At 42.9% G+C, this 20,712-nt stretch overlaps 1 protein-coding gene across 2 annotated transcripts in view; it reads right to left on the minus strand.

The window, feature by feature from the left end:
* The window catches only part of NRBF2 (nuclear receptor binding factor 2), a 585,982-nt gene that overhangs the window by 483,874 nt on the left and 81,396 nt on the right, over window positions 1-20,712 (minus strand). For both annotated transcript variants that reach the window (XM_085603545.1, XM_085603546.1), the window contains exon 2: window positions 8,908-8,992. In XM_085603545.1, the coding sequence (XP_085459671.1) occupies window positions 8,908-8,992 (85 nt within the window). The remainder of the gene's footprint in view (window positions 1-8,907; window positions 8,993-20,712) is intronic.

The following is a 20,712-nucleotide window of genomic DNA, read 5'->3' on the forward strand; positions in this document are numbered from 1 at the left end:
ACCCACACAGGAACTCACACACCCCTGTACAAAATCATACAGCCAGTGACACCTACTCACAGACCCACACAGCCACTTACACCCACCAAAACACTCACACTCACTTACACACTCACACAACCACAGAGCCAGTCACACACCCATTCAGATACCCAGAAAACCACCTGCACACCCATACAAGCACCAACACCCACCACATACCCACACAACCACTCAGTCACCCACTCACACACATACAGCCACTTACAAACTGCCTACAGTCAGTCACACACCCACTCACAGACCACTTACACACCCACACTTACTCACACACCCATACAGTCACCCAAATCACAGATCCAAAAAAATAGTCATACACCCACATAGGCACTAGACAGCTACTCACACACGGCAGCGATAAAGGTATATAAATTGTATTAGGATATGTTTGTATTAAATGTGTTGTTGTTTTGTATTGAATGTGTGCTATTGGTTGGGAAAGGATCCCCCTGCAAAATACCCGGCAGACCCCTTATTTGGCAGATAATCTGCGGCGGATCTGAGTGAGAAATTAGAAAAAAGGATTTGAAAACAAAAAGGAACCAGTGTTTAGGAAAAGGGTTGGCTCTGAAAAGAACCTTTGCATTTAAGGTGTGTAGATGATAATTACACATAGAACAGGATGCAGTCTTTTAAGTTGTTGAGGAATACCCTGTTGCCTGTGTCTATGAAATGTAATTTGTCTTTTCAATATATTCTGTACATTGTCAAAGAGTAAGGAGTTATGGTATATAAAGTCCATGTTGTGGTCTTGGAAAAATGCAGAAACCGCTTTATTGACATGTTTCCTGAGTTTTTCCATCTATGGATAATATTGGGTGGAGCACTGCCACTTTTGTCTTTGACAAATGTTGGAAAACACCAAGGCAGCATTTTGAAAAAGTGACATTAATTTAGCAAAGGTATCCTTCATTAGGATTTCCAGTCCTACCCGCATTTATTGTGCCTAAGTCATTGCCACCACATTGCACAATCATGAGGTTTGGATATTGTTAATCCACAATGCTTTCAACCAAAGGCAGCACTTAATACCACTTTCACCCTCTCTTGCTTGCCAACTTAAGTAATGTCTATATTAGGTAAAACTAGGTCCCTGCCAATGAAGTGGCACACTAGCAAGGAGCCAACTGACAGTGCCACCTTCAAGACAGCGCTCAACCACTGCCACCAACTCCAGAAAGAGATGGAAAAGAATGGCCTGGACCACTGCCTCCACGCCACCTCTAACCACATGAAACAACTCTTCAGCATTGTCAAGAAGTTCTTCAACCCCTCAGCAGCCAAAAACATCTTCACCCCTTCGCAAGATCTCTGTGACACCCTGACTGATTTCTTCCACTACAAGATTTCCTACATCTACAAACACTTTGACCCCAACCATCTGGCTCCAGCATTCCTAGCCTCCTCGCCCCCACCAACGCCTACCTCAACCACCGGATCACCACATAAGACACAGTTCACTGCGCAGAGCACCACGGCCACTCAGGAGCACCCACGTACCCCTGCCCCCACCACTTGGTCAACCTCGGAAACAAGACTATCAGCAACTAGCTCACCACCAAATTAAACACATTCAGTACATCAGCCACCTTCCCAAAAGAATGAAAACGTGCTGAAGTCAAACCCCTCCTCAAGAAACCGTCCAGAGACCCAAAGTAGCTCAAGAACTACTGACCTATCTCCCTGCTCCCTTTTTACACCAAGGTCCTCAAAAAGGCCATCAATTGCCAGCTCACAGACTAGCTGGAAAATAACAACCTTCTGGACCCATCCCAATCTAAATTCCACTCAAATCACAGCATGGAAACCGTCATAATCGCAGCCAAAATCAGGACTATCCTAGACCGAGGAGAAACGGCCACCTTGATCCTCCTCGACCTCTCAGCAGCTTTCGACACAGTCTCCCAAAACACCCTGATCAAGAGGCTCCATCAGATTGGGATCAAAGAGTATGCCTTCAAATGGATCACATCCTTCCTAACTGGAAGAACCCAGAAAGTCCGCCTTCCTCCTTGGATCTCAAGTACATCATTTGCAGTGTTCCCTCAAGGTCATCCCTCAGCCCCACCCTATTCAACACCTGCATGACCCCCCCCCCCCCGACCAACATAGTCAGGACCAAGTGACAACATCATATCCCATGCATACGACACCCAGCATATCCTCTCTCTATCCGCAGACCCATCTTCCACGAGGGACAACTTCCACTTGTACATGACCAGCGTCGCTCACTGGATGCAAAACATCTGCCTTAAACTTAACACTGACAAAACAGAGGTACTCATCTTTGGGAACAACACCTCTCTGTGGAACGACTCCTGGTGGCCTGCCGAATTGGGACCCTTACCCAATCAACAACCCATGCACGGATCCGGAGCATCATTCTGGACAACAAACTCACCATGAAAAACCAGATCAACACAGTATCCTCGGTCTGCTTCCTCACCCTCTACATGCTCCACAAGATCTTTAAGTGGCTCCTGGTCAGCACTAGATGCACAGTTACCCAAGCTCTCTTCACTAGCCGCATGGACTACGGCAACACTCTCTAAGCAGGAATCCCCACACACCTACTGAAGACACTACAGGTCATACAGAACTCAGCCGCCAGATTAATCTTCGACCTCCCCCGGTAGACCCACATCATCACACACCTCAGGAAACTTAATTGGCTCCCCGTCCACAAGAGGTGCTAATTCAAAATTCTAACCCACTCCTGCCAAGCCCTGCACAATGAAGGATCAGCATACATCAAGCACTGCCTGAGCTTCCATCGACCCTTCAGATACCTGAGCTCCACATCACTCTCCCTCTCCCTTACCCGTCCCCCCCCCGGCACATCCGTTGAAGCAAGAGTGGTGGACACTCATCCTCTTACCTGGCTGCGAAGGCCTGGAACAGCCATCCACTCTACCTCCGGAACTCACACTCCCTGCAGGAATTCAGGAAGGCATGCAAGACCTCGTTGTTCAACTGATTTCACCCGAACAGCACAACCCGCAGGACCTGGTTACCCTTGAGGGTAATTAGCAGCGCTATCCAAATCCCGTTTGACTAATTCTATCCCTAATTACTAGCACTCTCTCATCCAAATTCTGACCAATTTTGGAGACAAGAAGGAGTAGCATTCAGGAAAAGGCTGCCCCAGAATGAGGCAGTTTTGAAGATGAAAGGCAGTTACAACAGAGGACAGCAAGTAAAATATAAAAGAAAATATTTGAGTGGATGGTGGAGATGTGCAGGGAACTAAAATTAGGTAGTGACTTTACGAGAAAAAGTAACTAACTCTGTGATTGGCTTAAGAAAAATGAACTAACTGATTGGCTTTGGAAAAATAAAAAGTTATGTTGTTTGGGATATGCTTAGAATTGCAAACAGTAATCGACACCTTCTACAGTTAATGTGAAACTAGTATGCTATTGAGAGAGTCTAGTGAAGTTTTGACCTACTGTTAAGCAGAGACTACTGGAAACATAGTTACTATAGAAACTGAGCTAAAAGTGTTGGGGAAGGGAACATAAGAATTTGCAGTGGGAAAGTGAGAAGCAGACGTGTTCAAAAATTGCTTATTAGGGAGTGTATGTCATGTAATTGACAATATTTCACAAACTAAAAGATAAATAAAAAGCATTAACAGCAGATTGTTGAATGCTTTTAAGGGCTTTAATGTGGATTTGCAGAGGGCAGCCGCGCTGAGACCTTAGTGGTGCATCCCAAAAAAGCACTTCTGTATCCGCCATTAACGGAGCCACTTGCCCATACAGTTCCACACCCAACCACCCACTAGCAAAGACAGGTACCAATCCATACAGCCACTTACATACCCATTTAGACACGCATACAGTCCAGGTTTTCCAGGTTTAATGTCTTTATTTCGATAATAAAATCATAAAAGACAGCAAAATTAATGCATACAGTTTGAACCATGCTTTTCAATCACCATATACTGTCGAGTTTACAAATATTTTTTACACACAATAAAAACTATACATTTAAAAAAAAACCCTTGTTGAACATCCCATTTGTATTTAAAAAATCCATCTATATAAATTTTTAAAAACATAAAATCAGTCGATAAAAACCATCTTAAAATACTATACAATGTCCATCTTTGGAATACACGCATACAGTCACTACAACACCCAGTACACACCTACACAGCTACTTACACATCCAGTGACACACCCACAAAAGTACTGATACGGAATTAGTCCATCAGGTCTATCGTCCACTGAGGTTGTATGATGCCCAGTTGGGCTCAATTTATACCATTCTGATATTCAAAGTAACTATAGTCATCTCTGCATCTCTGGGCTACTTCATACTGTAAACAGGTTTCCAAAATTGCCACATGCTCTTTTTCACAAGTCAAGTGACTATATCAGTTGGTCTATACATTCACCATGAATATAAGCCTCAGTACCTATGCAAGTGTATCAACTGTGTACTGCCAAACTACGAAAACATTTATGAATTAACAAAGATATACCAAGTTGGATTAAGCTCAACACGGTTTCCTTGTACGTTTTAATTTAAATTTGGTTTTGCAGCATATCATATGTTTAATTGTGGACATTACATCATATTAAGTCTCCAAATTCATGCCAGTGTTTTGACAATGTATAATTTGCTACATGTCTATTAGTTTTCATGCAGCAGGACACCAAGTTAAGATGACAGACATTTGTTTGTTTATTGTTGGGGGTGCATCAAACTAGTTTTCAATGTTGTTGATTTTGTTCACTTCGGATTTACCATTGAGCAATGCATTTTAGACGCCAAAACGCATCAGGCTGTTTCTGTGCATGATATTTGCACTGTAAGGAATTTTGTGACTATACGCCAGATTTTTCATTCATCGCACAGAGTTGCACGTCATCTACGTGTTGGGATTTTCCAGACCTCTCACCCGTGTTGCGCACAGTTGCCGCCTGGGCTTCCAGACATGTATAGATAGATAATTATTATATGCACACCCTATACCCTCTGCCCTCACTTATGAGCCAAAAGAGGCAATTAGGTCGGTTGGTACTGATGACTCTGGAAGATCAACGCACCCCATCCACTCACTCACTCCCTCTCTTCTAAGCCCCCCTATTCCCTTCTATCTCACTCTGCACTCTCAAGGTCTGTCTTCTATCTTGGCCTACAACTCACTTCAAATAAAGATCACAACTCTGCAAGACCTTGTCACATAATGCTGAAGATCTACTTCTACCAGAACACTCTATCACAAAACATATATTAAGAAGGTTATTGTTCGAAATGGGGTCTCTAGTTGGCAGGGGTATGCACCCTGTACAAGTAGGCACCTGCACTCTAGTCAGGGTAAATGTAGTGCACTCTGTATATTTACCTGTGCTCACCCTCTGGTAGCTTGGCATAGAGCAGTCAGGTTAAACTAATGAGGCAATGTGTGAAGTATTTGTGAACGCACACACACACCAACAGTGAAAACACCACAAAAGTACGCCACAACAGTTTAGAAAGATAGCCTATATTTGAGTAAAACGAGACCAAAACTACAAAAATCCAACATACACAAGTCAAGATACAAAATTTTAAGAATTAAATCAAAATGCAGTGCTTCGAAGTCAATAGCTCCAACTGGGGCTATCTGGTCACACCTGACTGGGACAAATCCAAAAGTTCAGTCTGACTGCGGGGGCCGGCTATAGCCATTACACAGAACCTTTTACAGTACCTTGGATGCATTGGAAATCAAAGGCGATGCGGAGGAGGTGAGGCATCAGAGATTCAGGTGATGCATTGGTTCCTTAAGGCAGTGCAGGATTGTTGAGCTTTCATGCTCTGGGATGATGTGTTGCACAGAGAAGGTGATGCCTCGGTTGCTGGTGCAAGGCCTTGGTTCCTAAAGGCGATGGGGCGTCAGTGATGCATCAAGGTCGTGATGCGTCAATTCCACAGCGTCAAAGTCGAACCACTGGGTGAAAGACGGTGCGTCGGTCGAAAGCCACTGTGTCAGAGTCGGGACAGTGCACCACTGACTTCAGTGATGCATTGTGCAAGACTCAAGCACTGCGATTCTTTGGAGGCGCAGTGGCAAAGTCGGGCCTGAGCTGAACATGGAGGTCAATGCATTGTGCACTCAGTGAGCGATGACCAAGAATTCGTGGCAGGCAGCTGCGATTTTGCAGGGATGCACTGGCTTCGAACTGACACTTTGGAGTCAATGTGTTGATTTGTTGTTGCAGCACATAAAATCACTTCCAATGGATCAGGACTAGATTTGCCACCACTTGGCAGAGCAGGAATCACAGCAGAGAAGCCCAGGTGCTGGTAGCAAGATGCAGGTGAAGTCTTTGTTGTCCACAAAACTTCAGCAACAGGAGGCAAGCTCAGTCAAACTATTGGAGAACCTTAGAAAGCAGGATGTAGACAACAAGTCCGGTCTTCTCACTTCCAAGAAAGAAGCAGCAGGCAAACAAAGCAAAGCAATCAGCAAAGTGGCAGTCCCTACTGAGAGTACAGTAGCTCTTCTTCCTGGCATGATGTCCTCAGTCCAGAAGTGTTTTGCGTATATGTGTCAGAGGTCCAGTACATACAGCCATTTTAGACTTTGAAGTAGGAGGACTTCAAGGAAAGGTCTTTGTAGTGCACAAGACCCTGCCCTTTCTGGCCCTGGCTCCAGACACACTACAGGGGGGGGGGGGGTATGCTGCTCTTTGTGTGGGGACAGGCACAGCCCCATTCATGTACAAGTATCAGCTTTTCCTACCACTCTAGGTCAGGAAGGCTTATCAGCCGGGTAACGGGCCATCAGGATATGCAGGGCGCACTTCAGCTCCCTTTGTGTGTGACTGTCTAAAGTGAATTCACAAAGCCCAGCTATCATCGAACAAGACATGTATTCTAAGGACAGGCAGAGGCACAGAATAGTTAAGTAAGAAAATGCCAACTTTCAAAAAGTGGCATTTTCAGACCTGGATTTAAAAAACAACTTCACTAAAAGATGTGTTTTAAAATTGGCCAGAGGCACCAAACTCCTATTTTCTATCTGCTCCCAATTGGAAGTTACACTACTTGTAAAGAGTTACAAGGCAGCTCCAATGCTAACCTATGGGAGAGATAGGCCTTGCTGCAGTGAAAACCGAATTTAGCAGTTTTCACTACCAGGACATGTAAAACTCAAAAGTACATGTCATACTTTTTAATTACACTGCACCCTGCCCATGGAGCTACCTAGGGCCTACCTTAAGGGTGACACCTTACATGTAATAAAAGGAAAGGTTTGGGCCTGGCAAGAAGTTGAAATTGACAGGTTGACTTAGCAGTATAAAACTGCACCCACAGGCTCAGCAGTGGCACGCAAGAGGCAGGTTGGAAGGGCTACTCATGCGGGTGGCACAATCAGAGCTGCAGGCCCACTAGTAGCATTTGATTTACAGTCCCTGCGCACACACCGTGCACTGTATTAGGGACTTATCAGTAAATCAAATATGCCAATAATGGAGAAACTAATTTTACCATTTTTTAGAGGAGAGAGCATATGCACTTTAGCACGGATTACCAGTGGTAAAGTGCCCAGAGTCCTAAAGCAACAAAATGTCAGAAAAATAGACGGAGGAAGGGAAAAAGTATGGGGATAACCCTCCAAAAAAAAGCCAGGTCCAACAGTTATGCCATAATTGTATAGTTGTCTTCCGTTGTACTGAGTTCATAAACTAATAATTATATCATAGTGATGATAACAGTCAAGGACCCCTGGAAATGAGTCTTACATTGCGTGATGTACCCATCTCTAAGTGTACTCTCTATCCTTCTACTTTTGTTAAAACAAAAACTCAATGAAGACTTCTGAAATTAAAAATATATATCAATTAGAGGCTACATATAATTTATCAAAATGTGCCTTGATTATATGCAAATATACACGAAAGCCTCAAACCAATATTGGCGATTGTTTGTTTTCAAAATACAATGCATACAAAACAAATGTCGCTATTTGGCAGAAAAAAAAAAGCTCTGATAAACTATTTTTCAACTTTAGATACAATTTCTCCAAGGCAACATTTAGTAAAACTTGTTTAATGCATGTCAACAAAAAAATAAAAAAAAGATTTATGACGAAGTCATTATGGGCAACACAGAACTAAATCATGGGCCCAATTTTTAAATGAATGTTACAAAAGTGCACATTGAGGTACATGTCTGTGCTTGGTGCAGATGTACAACTCGCAAAATAGGTCTGCAAATGATATTCGTAGCAAACGTGTATGAATTCTATTTTTCATGAGAAAATATACCTGTGCATATTTGCTCATGCATAATTCTTATGAGTAATTGCAGATTCACGTGTCCTACACCCCCTTTTTTCACCACAATGGAAATCTTTATCCTTGACAGATGTACATTTCCAACCTTTTCCAAGATGAGAGGAGATTGGAGAAGAATTGCTAAAAACCCTTAAACAAGTAAGTTTTTGGGTGCGCCCTGTCATAATAGATGCTGTTAGCAGAGTTCTGAAATGATCAGAATGCTGCCATAATCTGTCACCTCACTGCATGGCACTGAAAGAGACAAGTGTATTTTCTTTACAGGACAACTTAATGTATGAAGTAAGTATCCCGTCCCTTGGACAACAAGATATTTCAGAAAATTCCACCCCCCACCCCTGCATGACGTCCGCGGAAGAAGGAGACAACTTGGCCATAGAAAAGTGAGGGTAAAGAAAAAATGTTCCATGGGCAGGGAAAGTACAAGAATAGGGAGGAATATCATTCAATAAAGAGCAAGGAACGGGTAAAGGCAAAAAAAGCCATCCAAACATCAACTAGGAGGTGAATACTTGAAGCCCAAGCTAAACTAGGATTTCCAAGCCCAAAATATATATTTTTTAATTCTCACCAGATGCTCTCCTGTGACATGCAATTGCTTCTTCATACTTTCCAGTCGCCAACAGTCGATCAGCATTTCTGCCTTGCTGATGAGCCTTTAAATAAACACAAAAATCATACAAGTCTCATGTTACATTTATTTGCTCAAAACAAAAAAAAGCCAATGCAAATCCAACATATTAAACCGTTACAGCATATCACATATTCAAATTCCATACAGAAAAGTTACTTACCTTCGGTAACGCCTTATCCAGTGGAGACTATCTAGCCACAGATTCCTTACCTTAGAATTATCACCAGGCATCAGACTGGATGCAGAATTTTTTTGCGCGCAGTACCCTTGCATGCTGGTAGTGTCCTTCGGCTCCATGTGGTGTCATCTTCCACGATGAAAGTGACATCCACAGTGCCTATAGTAGCGCCACCTCAGCATGCTGACATCCGATTCTTTTTGTGACTTTCCACATCAGTAATGCAGAGCCACGAAAAAAGGTGTGGGAAACTAGGGCCCTGAAAAGGGAACAGCCCTGTCCCTAGAAATCTGTTCACAGAGCTGAGAGGATCGTTAAGGAATGTGCGGCTAGATAATCTCTACCAGATAAGGCATTACTGAAGGCAAGTAACTTTTCATTCTCATAGAAACTTCTAGCCGCAGATTCCTTACCTTGGAAGACATACCAAAGAAATACCTCTCCGGAGGTGGGTCCACAAAACAATTTCACACCTCAAAGTCCTGTAGGACCAAAAGTGCAAAGTGCCTGTCCAGAGGTACCAGAGGTACCAGGGAGTAGTGCTTAGTGAACGCGTGCTGAGAGGCCCACGTGGCTGCCTGGCAGATGTCCAGGACCGGACCTCCGAGTGCTAACGCAGTGGTCGCATCCTTTGCTCTGGTGGAAAAGAGTGCAAGCCCTCTGGCGATTGCTTCTTGGCCCATGCATAGCAGATTTTAATGTAGTGCACGATCCATCTGGAGATGGACCAGTTCCTGCACAGCCTTTCCTTTCTTGGCCCTACATACCCCATGAAGAATTAATCATCCACCTGGAACAGTTTTGGGCGATCAAGCTAGAATAACATTCTTTTTGGGTCCAGCCGTTGGGAGTCTCTCCACTATGATCTAAGCGAACTAGGAAAGAAATAACACACATAAAACTGCAAAATTCTTTCAACGCCTACAATAGGGAAGAGGTGTGGCGCAGCAACCAGGGCGACTGACGTTGGAAGCTGGGGATCACGGTTCAATCCCCGGCACCAGCAGCAGATCAGCCCAGCTCCATGCGACTCTGGGCAATAGCTTGCTTAATCTTCCCGAGGGCGCCCAGCACCGGGATGCCTACGGGTAGCTGTGCGCTTTACAAATCCTGGATTTTTACATTTATTGTAAGGGCCTCAATCAGAGGTAGGTCATCTTGAACCATTAAAACAAAGCGATGCACAGGCAATAAAGTTGCTCAACACCATCTTTTCTTTGTAATAAAACAGCTACTAAACCTTTTAAGCTTGGATATGTGACAAGTTTCATCCCCTGGTACAAAAACTTGTAAACTGGGAGCAGTCCTTAAGTCTTGCTTGATAGACAAAATCTGTTCTACTGTCATTGTTTCACAGAAATTCTGCTCTTTTACACACTAACCTTGCTTCAGTAGTTTTGTCAGCATAATTCCGAAGGAACGTATTGTAACACTCTACTATTGCAAGAAACTATACCAATGCCGCCTCGTGTGCTGGTTCTTTTAAAGTTTACAACAGGATCAACTAAAACTTTTTTTTTTTTTTAAATTTAAATATCATACCTGCTCCAGAAATGTGATGATGAACTAGATAGTTTACCTTAACACCAAACTTGCACTTATATTCTTTTGTGACAAACCTGCATCTGTTAACCTCTTTAAAACTTGCCCAACTCTTGTGTCATGCTCAACCATGTTTCTTCCATACTCCAACAGATCATTCTGCTAACACTGGACTTTTTGGGAACCTTTTAAATAGAGAAAACCTTTCAGGCAGAACCACCCCACCATGCGACGTCACGCATTTATCACAATGTACAAACCACTACCAAAACGCCCCAGATACTGTCCCGACAGGCCAGGGAAGCGGATTTAGGCACACCAATACCAGACAAACAGTGGGAATTCTGTTGTAAACAAACAAGATATAATGTACCAGTTTTAACCTGCTGTTCGCTGAGATATAAGTTCCTACACCGACTACACTACATGCCCGCTAAGCTGTTTCGGCTCCATTTGATAGATGACAGGTGTGCGCGCTTTAGACAAGAAGGGGCAGGATTCCTTCACCTGGCATGGGAATGTCCACCAGTCAACGACTATTGGCAACAGGTGTTTGGGGCCCTGGAACAAACGGCAGGTACTCACCTCCAGGTTTCCCCGATGACAGCCATACTGGGATACTTGGATGGGACTGACAATCCATATAAGAAGCGAATAGCGTTGGGCCTACTGGTCGTGAAACGCAAAGTCGCCTGCAGATGGGGCAGGGGCAGAGCCTCTAAATTTAAAGAATGGCTCTTGGATATGATAACTTGCCAGGAACAGGCCATTATATATGCAGAACTGCTTCCACCCTCATCAAAATCTAACGACATTTGGGACCCCCTTAAAACTTACCTCACCTCCATTCTACACACTGCACCAAACGCCTCAGAGACACAGGTGATAGGGAACCAGCAGGAGATATAACACGGTGTACAGGGAGACCACTACAGTAAGGGACCAACAGAGAAGTGGTGCACCGCTGGTATATAGCAAGCGCATGCAGAAGGGATGTAGGTTGCTGTTGGACCATCCCCACAGATAGGTCCACAAAGATAGCACACATTTATACTAATTGATATAGGAGTTGATCTTCATATAAGATAATCAGGAAATGTTTAATAAACAATGGTGCCGTTAATGCTTTATACTAGTTTTTCTGCCACATGTTCTCCGTCCCGGCATGATGAAAATGTAATGTAGCCATGCTAACATGCTCTGAAAGTAAGATGTAATGTTATGTATATTATCGCACCATATGATACACCTGGTATGACGTGCAATGTACAGACTATAAGAAAATGTTAAAAAAATAAATAAAAAAAGAGAAAACCTATCATTCGCCTCACAGTTAAGTGCCCTCAAACTAATGCACAGCCAAATATCACCACTTGCTTTCCTGGCTACCACAATGGGGCCAACTATTTCAAACACACTAATCTCAATTAGTCTTTGAGATTCAACATGCACACTTTCTTGCATGCTTAACGGAATGCATCCAACCATGGCTCAACTTGGTACAGCATTACTCTTAAGCTTAATATGGTGCTTATACCCTTTCAAACATCATAAATGATCACTGAACAGATGCTTGCATTCCAGCACAATCTGTTTTCTTTGGTTAAACTTCTTGAGTTTGCACTTGCTGTCTGAACTGGGATCCAACTTGACACCTAATAATTTTTGATGAGGCCATCCAATTAAAATTATCGTCTTTGATAGATACATACACTTTTCCTATAATTGTACAGTTGCCCCTCTCTAAATTGGTATTGAAATAGCTATTCGATTGGAAACCGCCCACAGGCTCCAGGTAGCACAACTAACTAGTATAAATTAACATTCTTTTCAAATTTGTTTTCAAAATGTATTTTGAAATGATTAAATGGGAGCATGACTAACCTCACAAGTATATCCGATAAGTAAATTTTTACTGCCTCAGAAGGATGTTCATGTCTGGTATTCCTACTCTCACTCTCAAATGAACAATCAGATGCATCATTCTTAGAACCACAATTTACATCTTGAAAAATATCTCAAGTAACTTCTTGCAACTCTATTCTTTTGCCTTTTTAGTCGAGCCTGGGCAGACCATTTGCTGCTCTGCAAGGTATGCTCTATTAAGGGATGGATGTGAAGCTCCGCCGACTCTCTCCCCAGTTTTTGGGTCTCGCCTAGCTATTGCGTTTACGCAATCGCTATGCGAGACTCTAGTAAGAGGGGCATTTCAAAGTGCTCCCAAAAGTGGATTGCATGGCGAGCACGCGCACAATCACGTGCATCGTGCCGCCATGCAATCCGTTTGGGGAAGCGCTTCAGCCCACTGGCGCGTGCACGTGTAGCCACAGCCTCGGCATCATACTTCTAAGGGTCCGCTCCCCCACCTGAAATGCGCTCCCCCGCCCCGCATGCCGAGAGATTGTTTCCTCATGGCGCCACTCACAACTGTCCCTCCCCCACCACAGGGCTAGTCTCACGGACGCATTGCCATCCATCGATTTCACTTTCATGCCCGTGTTCTCTTTGCCTTTCAGCACACAGCCCGCCCTCCCCCCTCCGTGTTTTCTTGCAGCTTTGCCCAGATCTGAGTCTCAAACAACCAAAATAATAAGTTTGCCCTGCACGCTTTCTGCGCTTACAAAGTTAACATATGCCGCGCTCATTCCCTTTTCATCCTTCTAAGGTCGATAACATTAGCTCCATTGATTCTACGTCTAAGGATTTAAATAACCATATGTTTTCTAGCAACTTTAGGCACTTCACACACACAGCCCCACTGCTCACACACACAGGCATCAAGGCAGCAACAGAATGCTCTGAGCCCCACCAGTGTTTGCCACACACACATGCCTCTCGCATCTCGTGTTTTCTTCCAGCTTTGGCCCGTGTTCTCTTTGCCTTTCAGCACTCAGCTTCCCCGTAACCACCATTTAACTAACATCCTGCCACACTCATTCCATTTTCATCCTCGCTTTCACTTTCATGCCCATGTTCTCTTTGCCTTTCAGCACACAGCTTCTCCGTAGCCACCATTTAACTACCATTCTTTTAGTTAAAATAAAAGAATTGCCTCTAAGGGTTTAAGGAACCATAGAAATACAAGGCAAGGCAACATACACTCCGAATGCCACTCAGAGCCACATAATTACATGCCACATAACTACAATGCACTCAATACAACAGACACTACAAAAACCAATCAGTGCAACATAGTTACACACCACATAATTACACAGCGTTCAATGCCACATACACTTCAAATACCACTCAGCGCCACATAATTACACACCACATAGTTACACTACATTCAATGCCACATGCACTCCAAATAACACTCAGTGCCAATTAATTACATTGCAAACAATGCAAGATACACTCAAAATAACACTCAATGCCACATAATTACACGCCACTAAAATCAACATACACTCCACACAAAACCATTCAGTGCCACATAATTATATTCTACATAATTACACTCTAAGGATCTATCGCCCTCACTCTCTATCTATCCTATCTATCTTATCTATCTATCTATCGGACTAATGCACTCTATCTATCTATCGCATCACCACAGCATCACTTAGCACCACCACAGCATCACTCAAGGGCACCACTACATCACTATGCGCTACCACAGCATCAATTAACGCCACAGCATCACTCGACACCACCACAACATCACTCACCGCCACCACAGTATCAATCTGTACAACCATTCAAAAACAACTGGCTCTAATATGTTCTCTCAATATTTAGGCTTTATTACAAATGGCAAAAAAAAATGATAATATTTAACTTCTGTTCTTGGATTTTAGGCGCAATTAAATACACTAAACATAATCTTCACAAGAGTTATTAACAAAAGTTTAAACGATTGCATTAACTTTTATTTAAGTATCAATTATTTGCAAAAATTAAAAGCCATTGTTATTTGTAATATCAATACATCTAAGTCACATAAATACAACACATATTGCATTACAAATGCTATAGGTGTCACATTTGCAACAGTTAAAACTATTGACATTGTACATGAGAAAGCTAGTAATTCAATATTTTCAATACCAACACATAAATAAAAAATTAGTCAATTTACAATACAAAAAGCTCAAACATTCCTAATGCGAGACCTATTGCATCGCAAATGCTTGTTTCATTTGCTTGTGTCATTGTCCATTGTAAACTGTGGCTTTTCATTAGTCAATAGGCTTAATAGTCCCTCCACAGTACTACCTTTTCCCATTTTGTAACCTCCCATGAGGACACCCCCTTTTACGTGTGTTGTTGCTCGGTAGGCTTTAATTAGAGCCTCCGAGTACTATTTTGTAAAAGAGCTTTGTCCTGCCTCCTCTTGCTGACAGGAAATGGCAGGACACGCTCTCTCCTAACGTATTTGCAATGCAATAGGTCTTGCATTTGGGAGAGTTCATGCTACTGGCATTGTAAATGACAACTCCTTTATTTTTTTTTATTTTTTTAAAACACTTAAATAAAAGGCATGGTCATTTACAATGCCAATAGCTCAAACTCTCGTAAATGCGATACCTACTGCATTGCAAACACTTGTTTGCTTTTACAGCACTTCCAAAAAACCCTCTTTTTATATGGATTGTAGGCAACATTAAGCGCAGGACAATCACTTGGACTGGTTCTTTGACGTTGTCTAGCAGAACAAAAACATACACCCTTAAATATGTTTTTCCCTTACTTTACAAGATCTTGTTTCTGTCTCACTACACAGTTTTAATATTTTGTTTCCTGTTGTATATGCAAGCTTCTTAATTTCTTTACCCAATTTACCACGTTTTCTACCCTTTTTGCTATACTTCACTAAAGGGTTAACTTTTTTTTCTTATTTCCAAAAAGGAGCAGTTGCAAAAATACATAAGAAACACCATCTCATCATTATAAAAAGCCATTCAAAACAATTCATTATTATACAACAATGGTTACCCGGGCACTTAAGTGGCCACCAGCATCACGGATTAATAAATCCATACATTGGGACATTAATCCATCATAAATAAAATGCCATATCATAACTCTGGAATTAATAAATGTAGGATTCCTAGCTTACCCCAAATGTAAAACAGCACGATTCCAAGTTCAGGCCTGTCCAATACCATATACACCTTCCTGTGGCCCTCACCTCTAATAACTGACAATGTGAAACAATATATACACCCTCTACGACACTCGTTTAATCCCCAGTACCATCTTGCCCTGCCACTCGCCAATCATCGAAGCCCAGATTATCGGTTATGCAGTCTACCACTGGTGACCAGATCCTCCTCCCTCGCCTCTTAGCACCCCTCTCCTTGCAGTTGAAAAGCGTTTTCTCTAAATTATACATACGTAGATGGGCAAACCAGTAGGTGGTTTGGCACTTTTCCAAGCTGTTGCTATTAGGAGGCATGCTACCGCCATAGACATAAAAACAAAATGCACCTGCCCCAGATCCCCTGAGGGGCGCTGATCAATGCCAAACAACATCATGGTTGGGCTGATATGGATCTTTGTTGCAAACAACTTCCTCCAAAAATACTCAATCCATTCTTTAAACTCCTACAGCCTCTGACAACCAAAGAACATATACACCATGCTCGCTGGTCCCAATCGACAGCGGGGGCAACTATCAGCTCTTTTACTCTAACTGGACAGGATGGTGGGTGCGAAGTACAAATTAAATAGTTTTGTAATGCTAAGTTCTCAAGCTAGAGGAGAGAAGTACTTTTGTTCCGACCTCAATTGAGGCCTGTAGATCTATACTCTGCATCCCCAGCTTTTCTTCTCATCTTGCCTCTAGTAATTCTAAATTGTCTAGCACCATATCCATAAGGGTTTCATAGATCTGGCCAACCTTACTTCTCAACTGCTGGATTGTGTCCCAAAGGGGGATTTATCAATCAATATGGACCCTTTTTTTAGCTTGTTGATAAATTCCCTGATCTGTAGATATGTAAAAAACGTCCTCGCCCCAACCCAAAATTCTGCTGTAGATCAGCAAACGAGTACATCTGCCCTCGGGAGAAGAGGTCTCCCAGCCTACTCAGCCCAGATTGCTCCCATTGCTTTCAGATCCTATCATGAAATGTTGGAGGGAAAATGGGAGATCACAACAATGGATTACATCATTTATATATTTTAGTTCCCAGCTGTTTCTAAACCTTAATCCAAATTTTCCAAGCTGCACCCACGGTCTTGAACTGCACTTTCTTGTAGTAGCTCAGATCAATCTGCCTTAACAGGCACCTCCTTGCCTGCTCCCCTAGGGATAGTTAATAGATGGTTAGAAGATTAGTGCATTGCATGCAGCCATCCATTTACCCTTCCTTGCCGGAAAAAAAACCCATATGTAGCAGGAGTGCTACCCAATATTAGAACATAAAATTGGGAACTGCCCAACCCCCCCATAATTGAGGGAGCGTTATATATTTGAGGGCCCGCCTTGTTCTTTTATACTTCCAAACAAAATCTGTGCAAATCGCATTCAATTTCCTAAGCAGCAACCCTTCTAACTTGAGTGTTCTGGTTCTTAACAAAATAAAGCCCTTTTGGGAGCAGTCATCTTTAACACCTTCCAAATAGAGTAAGATGTAAACTATTTTGCCTCAGGTCTGAGCTGATCTTACCCAATGACGGGTCGAGGTTTAGCTCATAGATGGAACCTACCTTTGGCAATATTCTAATGACCAAGTAAGTAGCAGTCTCTACCCTACAGCTATCTTTGCATGTCTATATTATCAGAATAAAACAAACACAAGGAGATGATGGACGGAGCGCTGAAACTTTTCACACCCTCACCCCCAGTCATAGATCTGGGTTGAATCCATAGTTCTTTAGCTCATTTCGCCACCCCAGTTCAGACCCAGACATATGCAAATCAGTCTTCCATGAATTACATGCTGGGTCTCAGTTCAGACCCAGACATATGCAAATCAGTCTTCCATGACGAACATGCTGGGTCTGAACTGGGGTGACAAAGTGAGCTAAAGAACGATGATGGATTCAACCCATATCTGTGACTGGGGGGGTGTGTGTCTGAAAGGTTTCAGCGCTCCGTCCATCATCTCCTTGTGTTTGCTATATTATCAGTACATACAATCTGTTTTTTCCTTATCAAGAAGGTATCCTGAGATTGACCCCTATTTCTTCACCAGTTTTGCCACTTCAGCCAGCTCATTTAGGGGGTCTGGAGTAAGTACAGCGATTTCATCGGTGTATGCAAATACTTTTGTTTCGTAGTTGTGAACACTTATCAGTTTAATAATCTGCTTCCTTGATAATTGATTTACCAGTAAGTCGATATAAAGGGTGAAGAGAATGGGGAGCAGGAACATCCCTGTCATGTTCCTCTAGTTATTGTGATCCTGCACGACTCTAGACCCATAATTTAAAGATGAGTGAATGGAAAGTGATTCAATGCCCTTATAGCCTTGGGCCAAACTCCTTACACCAGAGAGCTGCCCAGAGATTATTCCAGGACACTGTCAAACGCCTTCTCTGCATCAAGGAAGATCATAGCCTCAGGGTTTCCAGTCATCTCAGCCATATAGAATAATGTAAAAGCCCATCAAACATGTTCAGTGGTCCCTCTGCCAGGCAGGACCTGCTGCTTTACAGGAGGCAAAATATTTTAAAGCATTAGTGACTTTCTCCTGCGTAATTAAACATTAACACCTTGATCTCATCAGCATCTAAAAAAATAAATCTTTGCTTCCTAAAGTAAGCCTCCTATCGGAGCTAGCGTAGGAATACCATCTTCCTGATATAGTTCCCTGTAATCAAACCCTTTAACGTTACTAGCCAGTTCTGCGACCAGACTGCCATCGCACCTTTCAATGCTTTCGATATGGCTTTCCACATCCCTTTGCCGTGTGCCAAGGTCCAATATCCACCTACAGTCTCCCCGTATTCATAGCTTTCTGCTCTGTGTGTCTGAAACCTTTCCACCAGCTTCCTAGTGTAATGACTATTGATCATACCTTTTACCACTGCTATTTTTTTGTTGAGTCTCTGGAGCATCTTAATCTAGGCAAACCATCTCCATATGATGTTTTTCCAGCTCTGCTAATTGCTCAGAGTCTGCTAACCTACTTAGCCTGTTGTTTCCGAGTATATGAAACAAAGCAGATTGTCTCTACCCTTACTCTCACTTTTAATGCAGTCCAAACAACTTCTCTTGATGCGCTATGTCTATTAATTCCCAGGAAATCTGTGACCAACTTTCACAAGTGGTCAACATACTGGATGTTGAGATGCAGCTTCCCATCAAGGTCCACTTATTCTGACCCCTAGTTATCCCTATGTCATATATTTAAAAAATTAAGGGGTTGTGGTCAGAAAGAAATTTGAGGAGTCTCCTAATATCAGCATTGCCCAGTAGCCCAGAAGATATAAAAAGAAGAAATAGACCAACTGAACATACTTTCTATGTGGAGACAAAAGGTAAGTATACCAAGGGTCTGGAGCTTTAAGTCTATCCCATACATCCACCAACCCACGGCTGCTAATAAGGTATTGTATAGCTCTGTGCGCCTGAGGTTTCCTCCCCTACTGACATCAAGATGCAGGTTTAAATCAATGCACACAATCAGTGGAGTATGCCAGGTGGCCAGATTGCCATAAATTAATCCAAGACAGTTGCTTGATCGAAATCGGACCCATATATGGAACAGAGGGGGCCCCCTGCAACGTGATATTCACCAACCGCCCATCTGCCCAATCTGTCCACTATCTTGCCCTTCTCAAGCCAGACACACTTTTGCCAATATAGCCACTCCCCTAGAGGCAGTACTATGGGTTGTACAAGCAAAGAGTGAGTACCCCCCACACCTTCAACAGATCCATTTTACCCCAAGGGATATATTTCTTGTGTTCACAGACAATATCTGGTCCCAGGGTTCTGAGTATCTCCACCATCCTTTGCCTCTTAGAATGGTCATTTAGGCCATACACATTAATTGAACAAATACGGATTTTACCAGCCTGCGTCATTTATCGTTCGGATATTTACCACTACACAGACACTCCAATCCACCACTTCAGGGTAAATTTCTCTATCCCTTAAAGAAGTGGCAATGAGGCCCCAGCTCATCCGAATCACAATTAGATCTCTCTCACCCCTACCTTGGCTCTTGACTTGGCTTTTTTTTTTTAATTTATTTTTTTTATTATGCTTACCCCCCCCAAACACCCTGACACCCTCTTGACCTACCTGCTCCCATGAGAAGCGTACAGATCACACATGGGTCTGTTAAGAATGTTGCACACTCCATCCTGCCACCAGAGCGCAAAACCTCCCTATAAACCTTAAACCAAAACGAGCACTTCTACATAGTCACACTTAAAACACTTACATCACAATACTCGATTATAAAAATAATTCTAGTCCCATGATCACAGCCCCCTAAGCAAGGGAGAAGAAACACATAATGCATCAAAATTAGTAATAACCCAGACCCTCAAAATGTATACACTCTTACCCTCCAAGAACTCTGTTGGTTTAATTTCAGATGTAGGCATCCGTGTGTTATTGTTCCAGACCACCTTCAGCCTCGGAGTTCAACATAAATGCCTGAGCCCCCTTGTCCTGGAAGGGTTCGGTCAGTTTACTGAGCCTCCAGCAGCTCAACTGTTATGTGACAGAAGGCAAGTTTTACAAAAAAATCAAAAAGACCAATTCTCCACACTGCGCTCAGACTCTGAACGTGCTTCCTTAAACAGTGCTCGTCTCAGAAGTAAGTTACAGATGTAGGTCAGAATTGCCCTGGGCTTCCCGCCTTCCTTCTTAGTTTGCATTTCAGTCCTAATGGAATTCTGCAAGCTCTTTGGATCTCTTAGCCCCAGTGCCACCCCTCCAACTTGGGGAAAGGCCTTTTGAAACAAGTTCACCATAAACAGTCTTGCATCAGATCCCTCTTTGCCTTCTGCCACCCCTTAGAACCCGTAGGTTATTTAGTCGCTGCCGAAATGCCTCGTCTTCCAATTTCCACTGCATATCAATCAGCTGGGTTTCATGTGCCTCAGTCTGCCCT

This window comes from Triturus cristatus, chromosome 1_2 (genome assembly GCF_964204655.1).
Source record: "Triturus cristatus chromosome 1_2, aTriCri1.1, whole genome shotgun sequence".
Classification (NCBI taxonomy): domain Eukaryota; kingdom Metazoa; phylum Chordata; class Amphibia; order Caudata; family Salamandridae; genus Triturus; species Triturus cristatus.